Source organism: Canis aureus, chromosome 9, assembly GCF_053574225.1.
Source record: "Canis aureus isolate CA01 chromosome 9, VMU_Caureus_v.1.0, whole genome shotgun sequence".
Classification (NCBI taxonomy): domain Eukaryota; kingdom Metazoa; phylum Chordata; class Mammalia; order Carnivora; family Canidae; genus Canis; species Canis aureus.
The window spans coordinates 36,858,663-36,881,229 of record NC_135619.1 but is presented as its reverse complement, the minus strand read 5'-3'; the positions used below and the strand labels follow the sequence as shown (position 1 = coordinate 36,881,229).

The following is a 22,567-nucleotide window of genomic DNA, read 5'->3' as shown; positions in this document are numbered from 1 at the left end:
TTCCTTCCAGTGCTTCTGATTCAGTTGGTGAAGGATCAATCTGGCATCCACATTTTTAAAGAGTGCTTTAGATGAGTTAGATCTGCAGGCTCGACTGAGGATATTGGTTTGTTTGTTTTTTTGTTTATTTATTTATTTTTAAAGATTTTATTTATTTATTCACTAAAGACACACACACACACACACAGAGGCAGAGGGAGAAGCAAGCTTCATGCAGGAAGCCTGATGTGGGACTTTAGGATCACACCCTGGGCCAAAGGCAGACGCTCAACTGCTGAGCCACTCAGGCGTCCCAAGAATACTGGTTTAAATGGAAAATTTGAGTTTCCCCACCACATTTTCTTAGGTGGAAGTTTTAATGTGGACTGTATTTTCACAGCACTGCTCTGATTGTTAGTGCTTGTTTTTTTCCCTCTTTACTTTCTTTTTTTTTAATTTAATTTTATTTATTTAAGAGAGAGAGAGAGAAGAGAATGAGAGGGGATGGGGCAGAGGGAGAGGGAGAAGCAGATTCCCTACTGAGAAGAGAGCCTTACATGGGACTTGATCCTAGGACTCTGTGATCATGACCCGAGCTGAAGGGAGATGCTTAACTGACTAAGCCACCCAGGCACCATGGTTTTTTTCCTTTATGAACATTTCTGGGTTAGGATGTTATAGTCTTTGAAGAGGGGCAGTCTCTTCACCTGTTGAGATGGAGAAATACATGCCAAATGAAACTTTCCAAGACATTGGCTGTGAGCATGAAGAAGATGCCTGGAGCACAGCTGCACATCCACAACTAAGAAGACTGGAAATATGATGAAAGGTCATTTAATTAATCAGCATTTTAGCAGGCGAACAGTTTCTGGTGGGAAGTGAAGAATGTCCAGAGATTTGTAATCCTGAGTTTCTAAAACTAATCTAGAAGACAGGTAGGCTTTTGGGCATAGCAAATTAGCCATAGTTCTGATGCAGTAAAGACAGAAGATGTGCTGTTCTTTGATATTTTGTCTCCTGTCGAGCAGGGAAGGTGGTTCAGCTAGGTTTGCTGCAGATTCTATCCCAGACTTTCTGGGTAACACTGGCAGTTTTCTGGCAGAGAAACATGACATTCTAGGAGTATTCTGGAGAACTCCATGGTAGAATGGCGGTTTAAGAAATGGATCAAAGCAAGCTCAGAGGCTAACAGGTCTTGCACTCCACATTGAGATAAAACCCATATAACTTTGAGATTAATCTCCTTTTAGCTGCCTGCTCTCCTTGATGCCATCTGGAAAAAGCAGGTTCCCCCAAATTAACCTGAGTTAGAGATGACAGCTTTACCCAGCAGAGCTCATTAAATCAGAGGGAAAAAAATATATTTGTGAGTAATCCATACTTGTGAAACTGCAATAATTTTCTAAATTTAGTAGATGATGGCAGTTGCATTGAAATATGTGAGAATTTTTTTGACTTGCCTAAGATGTCCTGGAGTTTTAGTGCTTTTCTTCTACACAGTTCAGTTCCAGCTTCTTTTTGAGAATCTATTTTGTCAGTTTTTGATCTAGATTATGATTCTCGTCAAGGCTTATGAAAGACATTTTTGGTTTAAAAATATTCTTTCTGTTACATTTTTGGGCTTAAGATAAGATTTTGAATGAGCACACTTTTTCTCCTAGATTCTAGGATGTACCATTTATGTTTAATTAGTGTACGTTAATAATGTCATGATTAGTTTTATGCTGGTGCATCTACTCCTCTGGACTAGCTTATTTAAACAGTTAAGCCTGCTAGACTCCTGATTGTATTGGAGGTCTCTAGTTTCAGTGCATGTTTTTCCACCTTGCCCAGGAATGTAAGCACACCTTGAGAGCTTTTGGATGAAGGATTTAAATTCTATCCTAGGATTATACCCAAAGGAAGATAGTTTATTCTTACCCAGAACAATGGCTTGTGCTATGTCAGGTTACCGGCCATTCAAGTTTGAATCTCTGTGATGAATTAACAGATGACATCCAGTTCTCCAGTTAAAGATGTGTGTTTATTTAATTATCTTATGAAACTCCTATGCTATTTTGGTATCTTCTTTCCCACTAGGGGACAGAAGCACTTCTCCAGAGAATGAAATAGTTTTCTCAATGGGATATGAGCAAGACTTGCATTTATTAGACAGCAGACAACCAAGAAGTAAGAACCTTTGTGGAAATTTCTGAATATTTATCATTTCAGGGATAATTAATGGCTCAAATGAACCTCAATTTGTATCTACTTGGCACCCTGTCGTCTTTGTCTCCTTTGTCTCCTACGTTTCTACAACGTAATCACTGTCTAGTGTTTTCTAGGGCTGCAGTAGTGAAATACTGCAAACTGGATGGCGTAAAACAACAGAAATTTTTTCAGTAGTTTTGGAGGCTGGAAGTCTGAAATCAAGGTGTAGGCAGGGCCACGCTCCTTCCAGTGCCTCTAGAGGGGGATCATCCCTTGCTTCTTCTAGCTTCTGGTGGCCTCTTGAGTTTCTTTGCTTGTGATAGCATAATTGCAATGCGTGGCTCCATGCTCACCTGGCTCTTATCCCTGAGTGTTCTCTCTGCCCAAATTTCCCTGCTCTTACAAGAACACCATCCACTGTATTAGGACTCATCCCAATCACCTCATCTTAACTAGATTATATCTGCCAATATCCTATTTTCGAGTCAGGTCACATTCACAAGTGTGGCAGGATATATTTAAGTATATATATATGTATATATTTTTTTGTGGGGATGCAACTCAGTACATAACTGGGGTCTGCTTCTGAGAAGTTTGCCAGTGGGCTCTGAAGGTGGACGTGCTCTGGCTCTGCAACACCCACTTGAGAGATGTGCATCGGTAGAGCAGGAGAAGTTTCGGTGTGTTTTACATTTCTGTTTCTGCCTCTATAATTGTATACTGCCTTGTGCCTATTTCGGTAGGTGTTTTACCTTGTCAGCAAAAATGTGGTGTGATTTTTGAAGGGATAATGGTTTATCTGTCACTTTGCCTGATACACTACTTCTCTGTACCTTTTTTTTTTTTTTTTTTAGGGAATACAGGTTTTCAGGGTGATAAAAAATGCATTATATTTATCTCAGGCATAACTCTACTTGGGCTGCATTTATCATATTTGAAATATAAAAATGACAAAAGTCTTCTAATTTTTTATTCAAAATAGGATATGGCAAGTTAGTTGCGTATGTATAACCACGTAAATGAGTATTTGGACATGATCTCTGTATAGATTGATATCCTTTTTTGGTGAATATTAATGTATTTCTCTGCTCCAAAATGAGAACTTAACAATATCTGATTACTTATGAAAATTTGCTTGGAATTTTTTTTATCTGGGTTAACTGTCTTTAGAATATTTTAACCCTAATAACAAATGGACTAGGTTTTTCAATATTTCTTAAAGAACTTAAAGAAGTTCTGCTTGCTTTTTTTTCTTAAAGATCCATTTATTTTAGAGACAGAGTGAGAGCGCACTAGTACATGTGTATGCAGAAGTCAGGGGAGGAGCAAGGGAGAGAATCTTCAAGCAGATTCCCCTTGGAGCTTGGAGCTCCTGGTAGGTTCCATTCCACGGCACGTGAGACCATGGTCTGAGCTGAAACCAAGAGTTGGTTACTCATCCGACTGAGCCACTTCTGCTTTCTATATTTTAGAAATCCAATTGAGGATATCTATTTACTCTAAATAAATCAAACTTATTTTAGGCTCTCTTGTATTCCCACAGAAGATAGAAATTTATCTGTGCTGCATAATTGTAACAATAATTCTGTAGGGTAGCAGGTTATTGCTTTAATAATTCAATATTCAGAAAAAAAATCAATTGTGGGTTTATTGTACCAAGTACTAGGATCTAAGTACATGCGAGAGGTAAGAGTTCAAAAACAAAGATTTCTTGAGAGTAGGATTTGGTAATCCTTACTCACACCCCCAGACTTCCTCCCTTAATGGCTGAAATTCAGTATCTGAGCCTTCCTGCTAATGGGAAATGGGAGGCTGCTTGGTACTCGTCATGATGCTGACCAGACAGACTTGGGAACATCATGAATTTGCTTGGATTCTCTCAAGATTGCTCTGGGTTAATTTATTGCTCTTCTGTAAGAGAAGAAGAAATACCAGGATCCCTGGGCTGGAGAAGGTGAATTCTTGATGTGACTGATCCTACTTCATGTCTTTCTGTAAATAGGCTGAGTGTTGGGGCTGTATAATCTAGTGCCAGTATCCCAGACAGTTACCATTTCCTCATGTTTCCAAAGGCCCATTCATCATGGGGTTTATCAAACAAACTCATAGTAATTGACTTGCTGGAGAATTACCATGTTTTTTTTGTTTTTTTGTTTTTTTTTAACTTACAATGTATGATATAGGTAAGCATGTAACATTACCTTTTTAAACAGATTTTTAATTCTTAGTGTCCAACAGGGAAGTCATGTTTAACCTTTCTTTAGCATCTTGATTTTTTAAAAATAAGACCAAATAGATCATTTAACTTTAATTTTTTTCTTTCCTGACAAGTTTTTTTCCCTTGTTTTTTTGAAGATCATTTTAGCTGTCCTTATATTTAGGTTTCAAAAATTGCATTTTTGACATCTTTTTCCAGCAAGGCAGCACACATAGGGCAGAAAGCCGTCATTGTCATGTTGTTTGTTGTTTAATCTATTTTGGTGACATCCATTTTCCTGCCTTGGTGATTGTGTGTGTGTCTGTGTATGTGTGTATTTAATTTCATGGATGTTTTCTACAGTCCTCTGAGAGCATTTCCATTATATATTTGTAACACTTTTTAATTTCTTCTGCTGCAGAAACAGTGGTGTTCTCTCTCCTTTCTTATTTGGAATTCTTAGTTCTCTTTGTCCTAGGATTCTCTCTGCTGATAATGTAGGAATTTCAGAAGAGAGTCATGTTGGAAAAGCATATCTTTATTCAGATGACTGAATGATTCTTCTTTCAGTCTGGCGGCCTCATAGTTGCTACTGAAGTCAAGATGCTTTATTTTTTTATTGGTCAATCAGAAATGAATTGGGATGTGTATTCTTTAAGTGGCATTGTGGAAAAATGTCAGAGATGTTTTTCTTTAATAGCTCCATTGAGGGTACTTAAGAACTTGTATAGAGTTTATGAGAGAAGTGTTTGCTTTTTACTTGCATTTTATTCACAAAATCAATGTTTTTGGTCTTCCTGGTATGCACTCCTTTCCTGGTATGCACTCCTGTTATTTTCTCAATTCTCATGTAACTTTTCCACTCAGGAGGCAGCTAGAATGGATAAATGAGACAGAATATTCAAAATGTCATCTTGACACCATATTTATGAACCTCAGTTTATGATTTACCTTTGGGTGCTGCTCAGTGAAATATAATAAGAAAGATCAAGTAAGGAGTGAATTTGAACTGTTGTCCACCATTACTTGTGATATTACAGTAAGAAGTTAGGGATGTTTGCTCTAATTGTGTTAAGGATGGGTACAAGTTTTGGCCTTTGTTCTTGGAAATGCTTTGGATTTCATGATATACAAATGGGGAGGATGAGGAAAAGAGTATTTGATGGAATATGCCCTTGGTTTGATTATTAGTGATGACCTGATTTGGCAGATTAAATGCTGAATTCTCCCCTCCATGCTTGTTCTGGCAAAAGCAATGGAAATTTAATAAAAATTAAAAATTTTATGACCATTAACAAGAACACAGGAAAAAATCTCACATGATTGCCATTTTTTAAAACTTGTTTTTATCTTTGGATCATTTTCATATATATTACATGACAGATTACAAAACACAGACTTGCTGGGGTGATTTCAGTAATTGATTACCTCTTATAGTAAGTCACTTTGTTGTTTTGTCCTGAAGTCATCATCCTTTTTCTGGTATTTATGATAGATCTCTGTTCTTAAGTACCGTATGTTAGTACAGTCAATTACTTAGCAAGCAGAATGGTTATCCCAGGTTTGGTACTAATGCTCACATAGCCAGTGGTATTTCAGAAATATTTAAAATCATTCTTATGATGTATTACCCTATAGCTTTGCTTATAAATTCTGCTGTTGAAGAAAGATAACTGATTCTCACTCTAAGTTTTCTAGTATGCTATCTTATCATAAGGAATTCATTTATCAGTATAATCACAATTAAGCAAAAATTATTCTAGAGCTGATGTTATCCTTTTTTTGGAACCTTTGTTGCCCAACACTAGAAAGTAGAAAGTTAGTACTGCTTAGTAAAGTTCACCCTTAGACACACATGAAATTTTACATCATAGCTCAGGATGAGGAAAGGATTTATTTAGCCTTATGTATATTCAGAGTTTCTGTTCATTCATTTATGTGCACATTTAGCAAGTATTTGGTGATTCAGATAGTAAAAAGAAGAAATGGGAGTGGATCTTGCATAAAAGTTAGTAGAAGAGTTAAGACATATATAAATAACAGAAATACATTGTAGAAAGTGGGAAAGTATCACACAACAAATTACAGAAAAAAAAAAGAACTCTGAGAATTAGGAATGAGAGCTTAGCCTCAGTTTAGAGAAATAAGGAATTGATATGTTTGTGAGTCGTGTGTGTGTGTGTGTGTGTGTGTGTAGGTGTATATATTTGTATACATATATGTACTCATTGTTCTATTAATATTTATAAAAAAAATAATTGATGACAAACCCAAAAATGTAGAAAACATTGTAAAGGATGTTGAATAGATACCATGTATACCACACTAGTAATCAGTTTAAAGACATGTAATCAAGCATAATTTGCTAATTTGGCTTTTTAGTTAGATGAACTATTTCTTAAGAATAGTTTCTTTCATAGCTTTTTAAAAATATTTTATTTATTTATTCATGAGAGACACAGAAAGAGAGAGAGAGAGGCAGAGACAAAGGCAGAGGAAGAAGCAGCCTCCACTCAGGGAGTCCGATGTGGGACTCGATCCCGAAACTCCAGGATCATGCCCTGAGCTGAAGGCAGACGCTCAACCACTGAGCCACCCACGCGTCCCTCTTTCATAATTTTTAAGAAAGATTATTTATTTTAGAGAGAGAGAGAGAGCAGGGGAGAGGAGCAGATGGAGAGAGAGAGGTAAAGAGAGAGAAGCAGACTCCCCACTGAACCTGATGATCTCACAACCCTCAGATCGTGACCTGAGATGAATGAAGTCATGAGTCTGATGCGCTTAACCAACTAAGCCACTCAGGTGCCCCAAGAATAGTTTTTAATAACAGAAGCAACTGCTTTTCAATGTAGAAGAGGCAATCACATGCTCAGTCTCAGGCTAACAAATACTTGATTTATAGGAAACTGCACCATGTCTCTCTTGAGGAGAATGTTCAGAACCCAGGCAAAAGGATTGGTTTTGAGTAATTCATCTGGGCTCGTACTCCTAGGTTGAGAATCCTTGTGAGGACTGGTCCAAATGGGGCTTTCTATGTTTGGTGATTTTGTGTAGTTGTTGAAGCAAACGTGGCTTATAACCACATGATAGGCTGTGGAGGTTTCAAAGGCATTTTAGATGTTTGCAGAAAATTAAGGCATTTTTAACAGGCATGCTTTCTCGAGGCTAGGCATGACTGTTCTTTTACTAGTGTGAACATGATAATCTTATTGCTTTGGAATACAAACAATCACAAACCTTAACAGTGTATAAAATAACATAAGGATATTATCAACTGAACATTATCAGGCTGTATTCATAATCGTGAAGTTGTTTTGACATCAGACTACCTCTTATCACTTAAATGTATACATAACCCCAAAGGAAAAGATTAGGATAAAAATATAATGCATCAATTTGAATGGCCTTACAAGATTTTAAGAATGTTCACACTTGGAAACATTGCAAATGTCTTGAAAGAGTTACATTGATTTGGCTTAAATTTACCAGTGCCTTTTCTTCTTCAGCCATATTACCTCCTTTTACATTGTTTGATATCTCCAAACAAAATACTCTATGGAAATTTTTTTCTATAAAAAATGTGTAAAGAATTTCCAATGCTTTATTATGAGAAGGAGGTGGGCAAAAGGCCTGACATTGATCCCTCAGTTTTCTCAGGGTATCTGCTTCACGTGTTCCCTGAGGGGTCCTATATCCTATTAAAACTCCAGCTCGAACATAAGTGAAAACCCTGTCACTTATTTCAATTGAAATTAGTAGAAATTAAAAAAAAAAAAAAAACTTGGCTCAAACCTGAGGGAATACAAAGCAAATAAACCAAGAAAATAATAGAAACACAAAGTGAATTAGACTCACAACATACAAATTTCTCTTATCTTATCTTAGCTAAAAAGTTCTCAGGGCTCCCAGGTCCTGACCCATTCCATACTCTGAGAAGTTTTTTTTATATTCTATATCCAAAGTACTAGAACAGTTTTCAAGCACCTTGCTAGGCTTTCTGGCTTCTCAGCTTTTGGCTTGTTTCCTATACAGAGGATAACTTCCTTTTGTCCTCCTCATCCCTACCCCAACATGGAAGAGCCAAGAGCAAGATGTAAATTTCCTCTAGGGACCACCACCAAGTAGGGAATCCCTATTCCCACATACATATTATCTGCCCTGCTTTGTAGGTTTAATCCCTAGGCAATTGACAACCAGACAACTATCATGATTGACACTACCCCTCCCTCAAAGGAAAATCCCATCTTTGTTAAAAGCATGGCATGATTCGTGTCTAGGCAATATAACACTGTTCTCACTCTACAAGAAATAAACCTGTATGAAAATAGGCATTATCGCATTTTGTAATAAATAATAGTTAGTACTATTATTTACTCTATAACAGAAAGCTATGAAGTTAAAAGAGGATAGGAAGGAAAAATAGAAACAGTTCAGCTCAAACTCATCCTCCTTTATGAAGCCTCTCAGACCACCCAGTCCCCACTGAAGAGCAGTATAGACTAGTGGAAAATAGTTCTGCTTCTGGACTTGCATGGACATACGTGCATTTAAATCTTTGCTCTGTCATGAGTATGCATTGTGATCTTGACCAAATTGTTTAATTTCCTTAGACTTCAGTTTTCCTATCTGTGTAAAGTAGGGCTATTTATATTCCTATTTCTTATTGTAAGAATAGAATGAGATTTTTGTGTAGTAAATGCTTGCATGACCTGGAGTAAATGCATAATAAATATGATTTTTTAAGATCATTTATCAATTAAAACCATGTATCATTTATCATTTAATACTATGTATGAATAGTTGGAATGAAATATTCACATCTTCTCCATGCAACCTTGGGTGGCCAGGTAGACAATGTAAGTAAGCAAAGAGGAAGGTGCCTAAGACAGTAGGGATTGGTAAGTGTGGTACTACTGCACATACTCCCTCTGATCTGGACACATCTTGCTCATATTGTTGCCAGGAGGAGTATGTGAGCTCAGTGATGCTAGATCTTGCAAGTTTTTCAGGATAAGCTAAAAATGTTGATTTTTATGTGACATATTCTTATTTAAGTGTTGGCAGTCAGTCCACATGTTTACCTATCCCATTTCATTTTTTAAAATTTTTTAATTGAAGTTTGATTTGCCAACATATAATATAACTCCCAGTGCTCATCCCGTCAAGTGCCCTCCTCAGTGCCCATCACCCAGTCACCCCATCCCCCCCTCACTTCCCCTTCCACTACCCTTTGTTCATTTCCCAGAGTTAGGAGCCTCTCATGTTTTGTCACAATATAAGAAATAGTGAAAGGGGGGAATCCCTGGGTGGCTCAGCGGTTTGGTGCCTGCCTTTGACCCAGGGCATGGTCCTGGAGTCCCGGGATCCGAGTCCCACATTGGGCTCCTTCATGGAGCCTGCTTTTTCCTCTGCCTGTGTCTCCGCCTCTCTCTCTGTCTCTCTCTGTCTCTGGGTCTCTAATGAATAAATAAATAAAGTCTTAAAAAAAAAGAAATAGTGAAAGGAATTATAAAGGAAAGGAGGAAAATGAGTGGGAAAAAATTAGAGAGGGTGCCATTTCATTTTTACTAGTATGGACACCCAAAAAGAGTCTATCTTCCCAGCAGCTGATCATCAGTTTGTGCTCTTAAAGAGTTTTCTAGACCTCCTTCAGGGCAGGTGGGCAGAGTCAGGTCTTTCTATCTTGTATCCGCATTGGCATGTGGGTTCCAGGCATTGGGTAAATGATGAATGATGGAGTGGATGGTTTTAGGACCATTATCTTGTTTAATTGATGTGCTTGCTACTTGACTTGTCCTGCTTGTTGTTGTTATCACCTTTTTTTTTTTTTAAGATTTTATTTGTTTATTCATGAGAGACACAAAGAGTGAGGCAGAGACATAGGCAGAGGGAGAGTGAGGCAGGGCTCCCTCTGGGGAGCCTGATGCAGGATGCAGGACTCCATCCCAGGACCATGACCTGAGCCAAAGGCAGATGCTCAACCTCTGAGCCACCCAGGTACCCTGGAATATTCCAATTCTTAAGTTCTCTGGGATTCAATTCATTATTAGGCTTAATAAAATAAATATTATATATATATTCTATTGTACATATCCAGTGTTACATGAGAAAATGTGAAAGCACTGAATTGGCAGCAATACTTAAGATTTTAGAAATGTCATGTAATTCCATAAATTTTGAGTCAGCTTTACATTGTGAGCTGCTGAATTTGGTGGACATGAAGAACTTCAGATGCTTCTGGGGCTCCTCCATCCCTTATGATACCAGAGAGCCATCTGCTGGAGATTTGTTTCATATCCTCAAAACAAGTTTAATTTTTTCTTTCCTGGCTTTCCAGTTTTGTATCCATTTTGATGTCCAAGTTAAAAAAATAAAGGTCCGGAAAATAAAAGCAGTGCCATCCCCATTGTTTCACTTAGTGATAGTTAAGTGTGGAAACCATATTGTTATGATGGCTTTTGATTATATTTGTATAGAAATTGCCAGGAAAACACATGCCGACAAATATTTCTTCTTTTATTTTATTTATTTTTTGTCTTTTTATTTTTTATTTTTTTTTCACTTGTTAGCATTTAATGAACCTCCCCCTATGTGGCTTCAAGCTACTAGAACGCAGGCGCCCCCAACACCCTTTATCTTCTCCTCAGCTTTTCTACTGAAGAATTTGGCATTCACGATGACAGGCTGTTTTGGAAGCTTTCCATTTCCCAAAACTTTGTAGTAGCCTGATCGCACCACATTGATAATAGGAGCAGCTCCAGTCTTGTTTTTGGCAGCGTTTACCTGTGTCTGCTCACTGACTAAGGTCCACACTTTATCAAGGTTGACAGTTGGGCAGAAGCTCTGGTTCCTCTTTCTTTCTTTTTTTTTTTTTTTTGCTCTGGTTCCTCTTTAAGTGGTAATGTCTCATACCGACTTTTCCAAAGTAACCTGGGTGATATTTGTCGAAGTTGATCCTGTGATGATGCACGTCACCAGCATTCCCCTGGCCTCTTGGGTGTTTCCAGTGCTTGCCGATGCGGCCATGGCCATGGCTCATGTGGCCCCAAAGTTTCCGGGTCTTCCTCTGTCTGGATGGCATGTTGGCAGCCCAGAGGAAAAAGCTATTTTTTGTCCTTTTAGAAGATTTTATTTATTTATTTATCTGAGAGAATGAGCATGCAAGCAGGGTGGGGGTGGTGGGCAAGGGACAGAGGGAGAAGGAGAGAGAATCTAAATCAGACCTCCCACTGAGCGTGCAGAACTCATTGTGGGGCTCCATGACCTGAGCTGAAACCAAGAGTTGGACATCTGATCGACTCAGCCACACAGGTGCCCCCATATGTTTCTTTTTTTAGAAATATGCTACTGGGATGTGTCCAAGCAACTCCCTTTAAGGGGGAAGTGGGAGAAAGGCTAATATGTACTCAGCATCTGCCCTGTTTTTTCCATGATATTCTTTCTCTTCTTCATGTGCCCTAATTTACCTTAGATTTAATTTTAAACATTGTAAAGGAAAGAAAAGGGCCACTAAAAAGAAAAGTTTGACACTTAAAAGATGATGATTCAAATTGATTATTACTTTTCCAAAGAGACAGAGTGTACAGGTAAGATGCTCTTCTTCCTGTTAAACAGGGAGAGACAGGTTATGTTGAGTACAAGTATTACTGTTGAAATTCTTCCTGTCTCCATTATTGGGATCATGTATTCTCTCTCTCTTTTTTTTTTTTAAGACTTTATTTATTTATTCATGAGAGACACACACACACACACACACACAGAGAGAGAGAGAGAGAGAGAGAGAGAGAGAAAGAGAGAGGCAGAGACACAGGCAGCGGGAGAAGCAGGCCCCATGCAGGGAGTCCGATATGGGACTCGATCCCTGGTCTCCAGGATCACGCCCTGGGCTGAAGGTGGCGCTAAACTGCTGAGCCACCAGGGCTGCCCAGGATCATGTATTCTCAACCAAGGTTCCCCTCATTAGTAATACTCTGGGAATGCTAGCAACATCTGTAGCTTCTGGAAATCTAAAAATGTCTAAACTGTGATAAAAATGGAATGAGAGAAACTGAAGACCTTTGGTAGGAACTGCCTATTAAATTCATGGCAACCGGACTTTGGAGGAGAGTCAGATTATTCAGGCCATGATCGTGGGGTAATTTTTCTTCCATATATATGTTCTGTTTGGATTCATTGGGAATTAACTCACAGTTCTGGTCCTGAACGAAAGTAAAACTCTTGGTTTTGGTGAACTTAGGCAGAAGTGTTTGCAACAAATACAACAGGCCTGTTCTAGAGAGTCAAAAATTCTGGGCTCAACAAACCCATTTGAGGCTCTGTTATGGTATTTAAGCACTCAAGGCAGTTATATCACCAGCTGTGAGGGCTGTAAGTAAAACAGAGTTTATCAGGCTTGCTTTCTGTTTAGCTGACAGTGTAAGCTTAGAGGATAATGCCTGCAAAGCATTTTGAGCTCCTCGGAAGAAAAGCCCTGTGTAAGTTCGAAGTATTGTTATGGGTTATAAAACAGCAGTTAAGAGATTTTGTCAGAGTATCTAGACAGGTGAAATTGGCTTAAAGAGGATACTGTCTAGACATATCTTTTTTTCTTCCTGCCACTTGCAATAGGACATTTCTCTGTGGAAGCTGTGGACACACTCCCTGCTTGATATCATTGAGCGTCTCTTAGCCGTATGGCACTTACCTGACATCTCTGTTTGATGTTTTACAGTTTTTATGTTATAGTTTCAGTTCACATCAAGCCCAACAATGAGACCTCGAACCACGTCTGCATCCCTGTTGCAAACACCTGTGTTCGTTTTTTTGGCGGACACCTGTCAGGTTTTCACTGTTGTTAGGTGTCAGAATTCTCAACGGTGGCCATGCCAACATGTGACTTGATCTTAGTAAGAAGACTATGAAAAAAATCCATTAGGTCCATGACCAGGGAGCTCACTCAATGCCAGACTGGGCATCCTGAGTGCAGTGGGACACCCTTAGCTAGTGCTGGTTCAGCAAGAGCGAAAGGGAGTTTATGTAATGTGTGTCGTGCTTGGGAGTGGGAATAGTGTGAAGTGGTGGGAGGATTTGTTGTCTGTCACTAGAGGTGCTTACTCAACTGTCATTATTGCCCACTTGATTGCTGTTAGTGTCACTGCGAATCCTTGGTGTTATGAAGTAATCCGTGTCAAGTCATCCTGGGAATAAGGAAGCATTAGTTGTGAGGATGTACTTTCCATTCCAGGTGACAGACACAACTTGAAGAAATTTTCAGGCTGAACTCTGTGAACCTTTCTTACCAGGACTGCAGTGTTTTTTGGAGATTCCCAGGAGAAATACAATTTTTAAGTCTTTGATCACTATTACTTGGTATCTGTTATATCTGGTAAACCAAAAGCAGTTCCTTCTTTTAGAGGTTCATTTTTTTTTTCTTTTTCTGTGTTATTTTAATATGAAATAATTGTGTGTGTGTGTGCGTGTTTGTTTTTTTTTTAAATAAGTATTTTTTAAAATTTATTTATTCAGAGAGAGAGAGAGACTGAGAGGCAGAGACACAGGCAGAGGGAGAAGCGGGCTCCATGCAGGGAGCCTGACACGGGACTCGATCCTGGGTCTCCAGGATCAGACCCCGGGCTGCAGGCGGCACTAAATCGCTGTGCCACCGGGGGTGCCCTTTTGTGTGTGTGTGTGTGTGTGTGTGTTTGTTTTATATTGGTCTGCATGCTTATTTAGGATTCAAATAGGCGAAAATAAAATAAAAAAATAAAATAAAATAGGCGAAAATAGAATTACCAAACTCAGAAAGCTCTACCCTGTAACCTTTAAATACAACATGGGAGTATAATTTGAATGAGTTCTTTATTTTATTTTATTTTATTTTATTTTATTTTATTTTATTTTATTTTAGTTCTTCCTTTAGATTCAGTTTTTTGGATCAGTGGTCTCCTTATGGTTTTTGGCACAATTATTTGTTGAATATTTATTTCATATCATTGCCCTCTGTGTTCAGAGCTGTTCATGACATCATTGTTGCTCTTGGGTGTAACTAGTTGAAAGACTGGCTGAAATACAGATGACTTTCTCTTTAGTTTTTTTTTTTTTTTTAAGATTTTATTTATTTATTCATGAGAAAGAGAGAGAGAGTCAGAGACACAGGCAGAGGGAGAAGCAGGCTCCACACAGGGAGCCTGATGTGGGACTCGATCCCGGGTCTCCAGGATCACGCCCTGGGCCGAAGGTGGCGCTAAACCGCTGAGCCACCCAGGCTGCCCTCTCTTTAGTTTTTATGAACGGAAAATTAATGTATACAACTCCGGTTTGTTTTGTACCTATTGTTCTTTTTAAAAATTTTTTAAAATTTAAATTCAATTTAGCTAACATATAGTGTATTATTAGTTTCAGGGATAGAATTTAGTGATTCATCAGTGGCATCTAGCACTCAGTGCTCATTCCATCAAGTGACCTCCACACCTGTTGTTCTTATATTTTGCCTTTGTGCTTGCTGCAAGATTATTTGGAGAATGTTTTACTAATTGTTTATTAATTGTTACTCTGTGTTTCTTTAGATGTACCCCATTGTTAAAAACCTGCATTTAGTTCATTGTTTATGCATTCATTCACCTGTCCATCTGTTCAACAAATACTTTTTGAACACTCCTGATGGCCAAGCACTGTGCTCATCATTGGTGACACAACAGAGGACAAGATCATCTTTCCTTTTATCCAGTACTTTTCCACCTTTCTGGGTCAAACTGCAATAAAATACATTACTTTGGTAATATTTGGAAAGGTGATCATATCTTTTTGTTACTGATCGTTCCACAGAAAATTGCAGCAGGGTACCGGTGACATCCTATTACAGGTGTTTAACAGCTACAAGATGATTATAGGCTCCTACAAAATAAGAAAATTCTCTGGTTGACAAAGATAAGGAGGAAATAAGGTTATACTAAAAGCCTCACTCCAGTAAGGCTTGTCTTCCTCCTGTCTTCTCAGCACAGTTCCTGAAACATCCTTTTTCTAGAACTATCTATCTCCTCAGGCTTGCAATATGATTCCTCAGGTACTAAAAGTGACATAATAGTAAACCTTTTAAGTTCCTTTGTGTTGAAGGGTGGGGTTGGTGGTATAAGGGGAAGGCTTTCCTTTCTCATCTCCCATGGCAGTTGGGGCCCTTCTTTCCTTCCCAGTATGAAAGGAATCCTCCAAGAGAATACTCCTCTGATGTGGAGTAAACATCTCATGTTGGGCATTTCAGGACAGGGAGGAGGAGACGGAAGGCTCTACCAGGGTGGGTGAGTGTGGGAGAGATTATGAGACATGTTGATCTAAGCAATGTCATTCAAACCACCTCAGGAAGGTAGTGATCAGTTTGTTGGCCATGGCTTGCTGATGTGCAGCCTGACTTTTTGATGTCCTTTTCATTATTTTTAGTTCTATGCCTTATTTTTTCTGACTTTTTTTTGAAAAGACTTTATTTATTCATGAGAGATACAGAAAGAGAGAGAGAGAGACAGAGAGAGAGAGAGGCAGAGACACAGGCAGAGGGAGAAGCAGGCTCCATGCAGGGAACCCGATGTGGGACTTGATCCCAGGACCCCAGGATCATGCCTTGAGCCAAAGGCAGACCCTCAACTGCTGAGCCACGAAGGGGTCCCTATTTTTTCTGACTTTATTGAGATATAGTTGAGAAATAAAATTGTATTTAGAGTGTACATTTTGGTGACTTGGTAGATGCATAACATTGTAAAAGGGCTCCCACCATTGGATTAATTAACACAGCCATCACCTGACATATTTACTTTTTTGGTGTGAGGACATTTAAGCTTTGTTCTCTTAGCAAATCCTAGTGATACAATATAGTGTTATCATCTGTAGTAGTCACCATGTTATACATTAGACCTTTAGACTTTATTCATCTTAGAGCTGACAGTTTGTACCCTTTTACCAATCTTTCCCTGTTTTCTCCATGCTGTAGCCCCTGGCAACCACTTTTCTACTTTCTGTTTTTATGAGTTAGACTTTTTTAAAATTTAGATTCCACCTATAAGTACTACCATGTAGTATTTGTCTCTCTCTGTCGAACTTTCACTCAGCATAATGTCCTTCGGTTTCATCCATGTGGCAAATGATAGGATTTCCTTCTTTTTAAATGTTGAATAATATTCTATTGTATGTGTATTGCATTTTCTTTATCCATTCATCTGTCAGTGGACATGTAGGTTGTTTCCATACCTTGGCTATTGTGAGTTATGTGGCTATGAACACCGGAGTAGAGATATCTCTTTGGGATAATGCTTTTGCTTTCTTTGGATATATACCGAGAAGTGAGATTGCTGGGTTATACAGCTCTATACTTTAAGGGGGAGGAATTAACTGAGCTTGTTGTGGGTCAAGTAGAAGTTGTCCTTGGTAAGTGGTAGTGGTCAGTGGTCAACAGTTCACTGATGAGAGCTGAAAACTCAAGGGCTTTACCTTTGTGTTCCTAGGGGACCAGTATCATATTGTCACAATCATTCCATCAAGTACAACCCGTTTAGGTTTGTGGAAGGAAAAGGCAGCTGAAAATGATTTTATAGTGCTTTAAAAATGAAGATACGTTCTTTTTAGTCTATGGCCAGTTTCTGTCTGCAGGAGGAAAGTCAGGAAAGCCATCAAATAGTTGTGATGATCCCTGATAGTTTTCTCCAAATTCCAGTGACCCTATACTTTTTTCTCTGTCCAACTTCTTCCTCAGCTTCTCTTTAATTAGAGTCCCTGGTCCATCTTTATTTTCCCTCCAGCTTTACTGGGATATTATTGACATATAACATATGTCAACATATGTTTAAGGGACACAATGTGATGATTTGATATACATATATATTACAAAATGGTTACCCCAATAAGGTGAGTTAACATTTCCATCTCCTCGCATAAAGACTATTTTTTTCAAGATTTTATTTATTCATGAGAGACACACAGAGAGAGAGAGGCAGAGACACAGGCAGAGGGATAAGCAGGCTCCATGCAAGGAGCCCGATGTGGGACTCCATCCTAAGACTCCAGGATCACGCCCTGAGCCGAAGGCAGACGCTCAACTGCTGAGGCACCCAGGCATCCCATAAATACTATTTTTTAAGAGTTTATTTATTTGAGAGAGACAGAGAGAGAGACAGAGAGAGAAAATGAGTGGGAGGAGGGCAGAGGGAGAAGACTGCCTGTAGAGCAAGGAGGCTGGCAAGGGAGTTGATCCCAGGACTCTGAGCTAAAGGCAGATGCTTAACCGACTGAGTCATCCAGGTACCCATAAATACTATTTTTTTTTTGTGGTGATAATATTTAAGATCTACTCTCATAATAACTTTCAAGTATGCAATACAGTATTGTTAATTATAGTCACCATACTGTACATTATATCCCCAGGACTTACTTGTGTTACTGTGGGAGTTTGTATTACTGTGAACCCTTTGCCTGGTTCATCTTTTTTTTTTTTTCTTTAAGATTTTCATTTATTTATTTGAGAGAGAGAGAGAGAACAAGTAGGGGGAGTGGTAGGTAGAGGGAGAAGCATATTCCCCATGGAGCAAAGAGCCCAAGGCGGGGCTCAATCCCAGGATTCTGGGATCATGACCTGAGCTGAAGGCAGATGCTTAACCAACTGACCTACCCAGGTGTCCTTACCTGGTCCATCTTTAATCACTTCCTTGACACACAGTCAACCACATCCCTCCGCCACTGAACTCTTCTAGCAAAATTTGCTGCTGGTTAAATCTCTCTGCCTACACTACTCTACCACCCATGCCTGAACCCAAGCAGCTGAATGTGGCTGGAGAAAAACACAACCCCCTCAGCCTGTCTCACTTTAAATTTATGATGTCCCATCTCAGGTGGGCCCATAGGGCTGCCTGCCAGTCCTATCACATTTCCCTGGGGAATTCACTTGCCCATTCTCCAAGATGACTATTTCACACTTTTTCCTCTCACCTCCAAACACCAACATTTCTTTTTTTCCTTCTTAGTTTCTTATTTGACTGAGAAAACAAAAGTAATATGAAGACAACTTTCATATATTCCCATCACCAGATCTATCCTTCTGCCTGCACTCGTGCCCACTGCAGTGGAGGAGGTGTCTGAGCCAGCCTGTGCACTGGATCCCATCCCTTCTCAGTCACAAGAAAGAAACAGCCTTATACAGTGGCCACTATGAGACAAGCTTAGTCCTTAGTACTTTATATATTAACTCATGTAACCATACAACAGCCCCGAGAGGTAGGAAGAACCCCAGTTTTACAGATGAGGAAGCTGAGGTACAGTAACGTGTCCAAAATCACAGAGTCATAGTACTTTGGTGTGGCTTGAGTCCATGTGTACAACCCCTTGCCATGCCTCATCTCCAGACATTCCCCAGCAGCCCTCTCCCCTCTCTCCTGAGTCATCATTACCCCCCTGCCACTAGATCTTACCCATCAACTTACAAGCAAATTCTAGTATCTCCTATTTTCAGAAGCTACCCTGGACCCCCATATCTTCCTCTAGCTGCCCTCTTCCATCCCTCTTCTTTTTTTCAAAAGTTTTTGTAGGTTTTTTTGTTTTTAATATTTGCTGTATCTACTCCCTTTTCTCTCTCTCTCTTTTTTTTTTTTTCTTATTTTCTTTTCAACTACTCTAGTCTTGCTTTTACCTCTACCATTCCACAGAAACAGCTTTGGTCAAATCACTAATCACTTCCACAGTGTCGAAGCCAGCGGTAATGACAATACCAGAGGGACATTCTCAGTTTCTTACTCAGGCCCTCAGAAATGTTTTATTATTCCCTTGACTCCCTCCACTCCACACTTGTCTTGGTTTTTCTTCCACCTCAGTGGTCACTTCTGTATCTCCTTTGCTGGATCTCCTTCTGCTGGCCAACTTCTAATTGTCCGATTGCCCAGGGCTTGGACTGGACCACTTTTCCTCCTACCCAGACTCATTATTTTGATGATCTCAGCCAGTCTCAGGCTGTAAATATTATTTCTAAATTGATGACTCTTAGATGTTTATCTCTAGCTTTGATCTTCATTAGGCTTCCAGCATTTCCATTTGGAAGTTGTAGGCATAGGGATCACACAATCTGTCTCAAATAAAATTCTTGATTTTATTCTTTACCCTTTAGTTTCCATCTTTAATAAAGTGGAATCTTCCTTCCACATCACACATCATAATTATCAGTAGGGCTCTACTTTGAAATTACCTTCACATTACATCCCAGATCTGATCACTTCTTCCTGCTTCCAGAACTACATCCTTGTCCAAAGCACCATCATCTTATTCCCTGGTTGTGAAATACCCTCCTAATGGGTCTCTTTGCTTTGTCTCTTGCTCTGATATAGCTTGTTTCTCACCCTGCAGCCAGTCATTCCTTATAAATATGTGTCAGATCTGACCCCTGCTTACCCCTCCCACCTCATTTCCTATCCCTTCTTGTTCCCAGCCCAGTTTTTGTCATTCTTTGAACACAGCACACATCTGCATCAAGGCTTTAGTTTCTTTTCTTTTTATTTTTTTAAGATTTTATTTATTTATTCATGAGAGACACACAGAGAGAGAGGCAGAGGCACAGGCAGAGGGAGAAGCAGGCTCCATGCAGGGAGCCTGATGCGGGACTTGATCCCAGGACCCCAGGATAACGCCCGGGGATGAAGGCAGGTGCTAAACCCCAGAGCCACCCAGGCATCCCAAGGCTTTTGTTTCTGCTGTTCCTTCTGTTCCCTGTTGCCAGGAATGCTCCTGTAGATATTGACCTAAATTAAACAATAGAATTCATTATTTTGATATAATCTCTGTTCAAACTTTACCTTACCAGAAAAGTTTTCCTTGATCTCCCCATCCAAAAAAAGCAGAGATTGACATTTTCCATCTTCTTATCAGTTTTTTTCTTATCAGTTTTTGTTGTTGTTGTTGTTTTTAATAAATTAATTTTTATTGGTGTTCAATTTACCAACATACAGAATAACACCCACTGCTCATCCCGTCAAGTGTCCCCCTCAGTGCCCGTCACCCACTCACCCCCACCCCCTGCCCTCCTCCCCTTCCACCACCACCACCACCACTTCGTTTCCCAGAGTTAGGAGTGTTTATGTTCTGTCTCCCTTTCTGATATTTCCCACACATTTCTTCTCCCTTCCCTTATATTTCCTTTCACTATTATTTATATTCCCCAAATGAATGAAACATACACTGTTTGTCCTTCTCCGATTGACTTACTTCACTCAGCAGAATACCCTCCAGTTCCATCCACAATGGTGGGTATTTGCCGTTTCTAATGGCTGAGTAATATTCCATTGTATACATAGACCACATCTTCTTTATCCATTCATCTTTCGATGGACACCGAGGCTCCTTCCACAGTTTGGCTATTGTGGACATTGCTGCTATAAACATCGGGGTGCAGGTGTCCCGGCGTTTCATTGTATCTGAATCTTTGGGGTAAATCCCCAACAGTCTTATCAGTTTTAATCAGAGTGTAATGTTGTATCATCTGTTGTGAGCTGTGTGTCTCATTGAGTGGCATATTCGCTCCAGGAAGGCAGAGACGGTACTGGTTTATTCCTACTGTCTGGAACTAGGTGTTTGAGAAATAGTCATTGAATTTTTGGAATAGTGAGAGGTATTAAGTCCTACAAAGTTAAAGTTTTTATAAGAATGAAAAAGATAAGATGTACTATTTTTTAAAAGTTAAAAAAAACCTCTGTAAACAACAGGTGAAAAGGAATCTGTATGGAGAATACTGTCTAGAAGCAGAAAAAGAGAGTGTCGGAATTCCTGTGTAGCTCTGATCTTCCCTCTTCCCTTCTCCACCATTTCAAGTGGAGAGCCAAGAGAAGAGACCAGGGGAAGGTTCTCAGTTTTGTGAACTCTCATCTGGGGCTTCAGGGTGTATCCATGGTGAGGGAGGAGCCTTGAAGTATTCCTAGAAAATTAAAATTGGTGAAGCAAAGTAAAATTGGGGACTTTCTGTTTCCTCAATTCACTCTGCTTGAAGCATTGAATGTGACAAATTGTGAATTTAATTCTTAGGATGATGATAATAATAATGATTTTTTTCAAGTGTGCTTTTCTGACTGCCTTCGATCAATATCCTATTTCCTAATCTCCTTTAGAATTGAATTGAGAATGTTGATGTAGTTGTTTCTACTTTCTTGGGTCAATTTTCCAACAGGAGCCAGGAGTGGATATATGTACCTCTCATTTAACATCTTCTACTCACTGATATGGAAGGAGAATAGAAGGAAAATTGTGCCAAAATAATGAATTTTTTTGTTTAGTATTATAAGATACAAAAGGATTGGGACACTCTTGAAATTCTGTTAGTATTTTAGTGTACTTTCTCATGGGCAGATTTTTTAAAAAACATTTTATTTATTTATTCTTGAGAGACACAGAGAGAGAGAGAGAGAGGCAGAGACACAGGCAGAGGGAGAAGCAGGCTCCATGCAGGGATGGATCCCGGGACTCCAGGATCATGCCCCGAGCCAAAGGCAGGCATTCCACCCCCCTTTTTTAAAATTATAGTTGAAACACAATGTTACATTAATTGCAGCTGTACAGCCTAGTGATTCCACAAGTCTATACTTTATGCTATGCTCACCACAAGTGTAGCTACCACCTGTCACCATACAATGCTATTACAATACTATGGGCTGTATTTCCGATTTTGTGCCTTTTATCTCTGTGACTTATTCATTCCGTAACTGGAAGCCTGTATCTCCCACTTCTGTTTGCCCAACCCCCATGTGTTTTCCCTCTGGCAACCATCAGTTTGTTATCTGTATTTATGGGTCTGTTTCTCCTTTTTGTTTATTTGTTTATTCATTTGTTCTGTTTTTTAGATTCCCCATGTGAATGAAATTATATGGTATTTGTTTTTCTCAGTCTGACTTATTTTGTTTAGCATAATACCCTCTAGGTTCATCCGTGCTATTGAAAATGGCAAGATTTCACTCCTTTATATGGCTGAGTAGCATTCTGTGGTGTGTGTGTATGTGTGTTTATCACATATATATGTATATATACATATATATACATATATATATACGTATACATATATATACATATATATATATATATGAGTGTGTGTGTGTGTATCACTTCTTTATCCATTCACCTGTCCATGGATACTTGGGTTGCTTTCATATTTTGGCTATTGTAAATAATGCCACAATAAACATAGAGCTGCATGTATCTTTTTGAATTCGTGTTTTC

General features: G+C 39.1%; 1 protein-coding gene across 8 annotated transcripts in view; it reads left to right on the top strand.

Annotated features, from left to right (window-relative positions):
• Positions 1–22,567, top strand: part of ARMH4 (armadillo like helical domain containing 4) — a 163,020-nt gene that overhangs the window by 55,208 nt on the left and 85,245 nt on the right. For 6 of the 8 annotated variants that reach the window (XM_077909430.1, XM_077909436.1, XM_077909435.1 and 3 more), the window contains one exon: positions 2,059–2,148. The exons of the other annotated variants lie outside the window; for them this stretch is intronic. In XM_077909430.1, the coding sequence (XP_077765556.1) occupies positions 2,059–2,148 (90 nt within the window). The remainder of the gene's footprint in view (positions 1–2,058; positions 2,149–22,567) is intronic. 8 annotated transcript variants of the gene reach the window in all.